General features: G+C 42.4%; 1 protein-coding gene across 2 annotated transcripts in view; it reads right to left on the bottom strand.

The window, feature by feature from the left end:
• Nucleotides 1-2356: 2356 nt before the first annotated feature.
• The window catches only part of Ddx50 (DExD-box helicase 50), a 37762-nt gene continuing 36457 nt past the window's right edge, over nucleotides 2357-3661 (bottom strand). For both annotated transcript variants that reach the window (XM_042696375.1, XM_042696376.1), the window contains one exon: nucleotides 2357-2859. In XM_042696375.1, the coding sequence (XP_042552309.1) occupies nucleotides 2581-2859 (279 nt within the window). In that variant the 3' untranslated portion in view covers nucleotides 2357-2580. The remainder of the gene's footprint in view (nucleotides 2860-3661) is intronic.

Genomic DNA, 3661 nt, shown 5'->3' with positions numbered 1-3661 from the left:
GTCCCGTAGGCCCACCCAGCTGTAGTCACTTCCGGTGGCACAGCACTTCCGGCGGAAGCAGCGGCTTCACGGAAGTCGGAGTTCCAGACTTTGGCGAGGAAATAGCGGCCGCTGACTACCTGGATGTCGAGCGTTGGCAGCTTGCGGCTCTTGCCCGAGGCGGCGCCCCCCGGAGGGTAGGGTGGAGGGAAGAGCCCTGCCTGGTCAATGAAGACGTCTTCATGTTGCCTGGAGAGTGCTTTTGATAGATTGCAAGGTCAGACCGGCGGCCACACGCCCGCTCCAGGATAAGAACCCGAGTTCGAAGCGTCGGCACGTTTCATTCATGCGCACGCTCATACATCTTGAGTGATCTTCCAGTCAGTTGTGAGGAACAGCGCTACTGAACTCCTAAGGAAGCTTTATAGACTATCGAGAGAGGCCCTCTTGCAAGCACTGGGCACCTAGGGTCCAGTAAAAGGGGCGCACCGTCTCATCTCGTGTGTTTCTCAGCTCTTTTGTGCCAGTTATGGGGTTTGCTCAGGGCCTGGGCACGGTTCCTGAGTTTCTCTTGCTCAAGGCTAGCGCTCTACCACCTGAGCCACAGCACCACTTCCGGCTTTGTACGTGGTGCTGAGGAATCAAACCTGGGGCCTCATGAATGGAAGACATGCACCTCTATCACCGAGCCACCTTCCCAGCACCCTATTCCCATTTTCTACCTTTTACTGTTTTGTTATTCCTCCTAATGTGATACCTCCTTGTCAAAAACAAACAAAAAACAGGTTTCATTCTTTTGCCTCTCTCCTATTCTATCAATATGAGTCCTAACATTTATCCTAAAAACTTTGTCAGTTGTGGGGGCTTGAACTCAGGGCCTGGACGCTGTCACTGACTTTTTTGGGCTCAAAGATAGTGCTCTACCCACTTTGGACCACAGCTCCACTCCTGTTTTTTAGATGGTTAATTGGAGGTAAGAGTCTCATGGCCCTTCCTGCCTGGGGATGGCTTCCAATTGCAGATCTCAGATCTCAGTCCCCTGAGTAGCTAGGATTACAGGTGTATGACACCAATGCCTGACTGAAATCTACTTTATTTTTTAATGTGTACTGCCTCTATTTAACCCAACAGTTAAGAATTATCTGTGTTGGAACCATAAGTCACTACCTAGTCTCCAGATGTGATTTCTGGACAAATAGCAAATTCTCAAGTATATGCATCATGAATTTAGGTTACTATAATCTCTATCTTGTATCACTCCTACAGCCTAGTTTTTTAAAAAATCTTTTATTTTTGTAGTCCTAAGGATTGAGCCCAATCTTGCATATGCTATTTTACTGAGCTACGTACTAGCCCTCTTACCGTCTTCTTAAGATCTCTTGGCCTCCAGTTTGACCTCTCCAATCCGGTTTCCTCTGCAGCCAATCATCTCTCTTAATACAAAAATCTAACCATGTTAAATCCTACCATTAAGGCCTCTAAATCCTTTTTTTTTTTTTTTTGCCGGTTATGGGCCTGAATTCTGGGCCTGGGTGCTGTCCCTCAGCTCTTTAGGCTCAAGGCTAGTGCTCTACCACTTGAGCCACAGCGCCACTTCCAGCTTTTTCTGCTTATGTGGTACTGAGGAAATGAACCCAGGACCTCATGCATGCAAGGCATGTACTCTACTACTGAGCCACCTGTCCAACCCATCCTTCTCTTTTTATTCCTGTCCTCTGTCTACCACATGCAAATTGTACTGAACTAACAGAAAGTCCTAAGCTGCTCTGCCTGCAAGCCTTCTAAACTCTTCTACTACTATATATATATATATATTTCATATATATATATATTTCATATATATATATATATAAAACAAAATACATCCACTTTTCTTTCTGCTGTATACTACTTGCTTTAAAAAGTCTTTCTGATTCCTAAAACCCATGTGATATACCCCAACTATGTCCTTAGCACTCCAACCCTACCTTTCTCTTAGCTTTTGTTAATCTCTATCATTATTGCTTGTCGGTACTTTTCATGAAGATAGTGACTGTGCCTGTTCACAAATATATTATTGTGATTAACAAAGCAATGGACACATAGCAGCCAGTAAGTATACGGAATAAACTTAGGATTGTGCACTACTTATATAATTTTTAATAAAATTTATTTAGAACTTAAAATGCTATACCTAATTAGCCATGCTATCAGTTTATACAACCCTTCAATGTAAAAAGGATCTTATTTTCTATCACATAACATATAGAAGGAATGATCTGAATATAAAAATATAAATACATATTTTATAGAATGTATAGAAACCTTGAGTAAGGTAAAATTGCCAAGTCTTAGAACAAATTTTTAAGACTACATTGAGAAAATTCTCAACACACAGTGAACAGAGATAATAAAAGATTTTTTCTTTATTATTCAAAGGTATAACTGGATAAGTAGATTTGTTACAACCATTCTGTTGAAATACTTTTTAAAAAAATACGACCAACTTCTTCGCAAATTGCAGACACATACCTCAACTATGATGACCTAATTTTTGGTGGATAATGTACATGATTAGGCAGAAATAGGCAAGCTCACACTTGTAGATTAACTGTCAAATGCTCAGTCAAAATTCCGTTTGTGGCCCCCACTTCTTGATCGATTTCTGTTCCCACTTCTTCTTCTACCATCTTGTCGACTTCCTGACCTGCTCCCCTGTCGACTCTGTCTACCAGACCGGCCACCAGATCGGCCACCTGACCGGCCTGATCGGCCTGATCTGCCACTTGACCACCCACTCCTTTGTCTGGAATTAGATGATGTGTTTCCATCATAGTATTCTTCAATTTCAGGTAATTTGGCAGGTACTGAGAGTATCCAGTCTGAATCATGCCAGTCTGCCTGTGAGGGGAATTAACAAGATTAATATAAATGCTAAATAGAAACCATAAGTAAGCAGTGAGTAAAGAGGCCATTTTAGGGGGGGGGGGGCAAAGGGAGTGTGTTGGGGCTTGAATCAGGGATGGACATTGTCCCCAAGTTTTTTTTCTCAAGGCTAGTGCTCTACCGCTTGAGCACAGCTCTACCTTGTTTTTTGGTGGTTAATATGGCGACTGAGAGTCTCATGGACTTTTCTCTGCTCCAGATTGCTTTGAACCACAATCCTTAGCCTCTGAAGTAGCTACGATTACAGGCATAAGCCACTGGTACCTGGCTATTTTATATCCTTTATCTCTTAGCTAAAGAACCCCTGTTTCAGGCTGGGAATGTGGTAGTGTGGCTTTGTGGCTTCATGCCTAGCATGCATGAAGCCCTGGGTTCTATTTCTCAGTACCACATAAACAGAAAAACCAGAAGTGGTGCTGTGGCTCAAGTGGTAGAGTGATAAAGCCTTGAGCAAAAGAAAGCTCAGGGACAGTTCCCAGGCCATGAATTCAAGCCCCAGGATTGGTTCAAAAAACAAAGCAAACAACCAAAAACCCTGTTTCTTAATTAAAATGTCTGCAACAAAAATGAAAACTAAAAAATAAAGCAAAAAAAGTTCATGCAATACAATTTTAGTCTCTGAAGAAGCACTCAGAATCATATCAAGACTCTAAATTCATACTCAGTTTATACATTTTGCTTGCTTGTTTTGTTTTTTTGAGACAAGATCTCACTATGTAGCCTAGACTGGCCACAAACTCACAATCCTCCTGCCTCA

This window comes from Dipodomys spectabilis, unplaced genomic scaffold (genome assembly GCF_019054845.1).
Source record: "Dipodomys spectabilis isolate Male_0828 unplaced genomic scaffold, ASM1905484v1 ptg000207l, whole genome shotgun sequence".
In the NCBI taxonomy this organism is placed as follows: domain Eukaryota; kingdom Metazoa; phylum Chordata; class Mammalia; order Rodentia; family Heteromyidae; genus Dipodomys; species Dipodomys spectabilis.
Note: the sequence above shows the minus strand (reverse complement) of the source record. Positions and strands in the feature narration are given on the sequence as shown.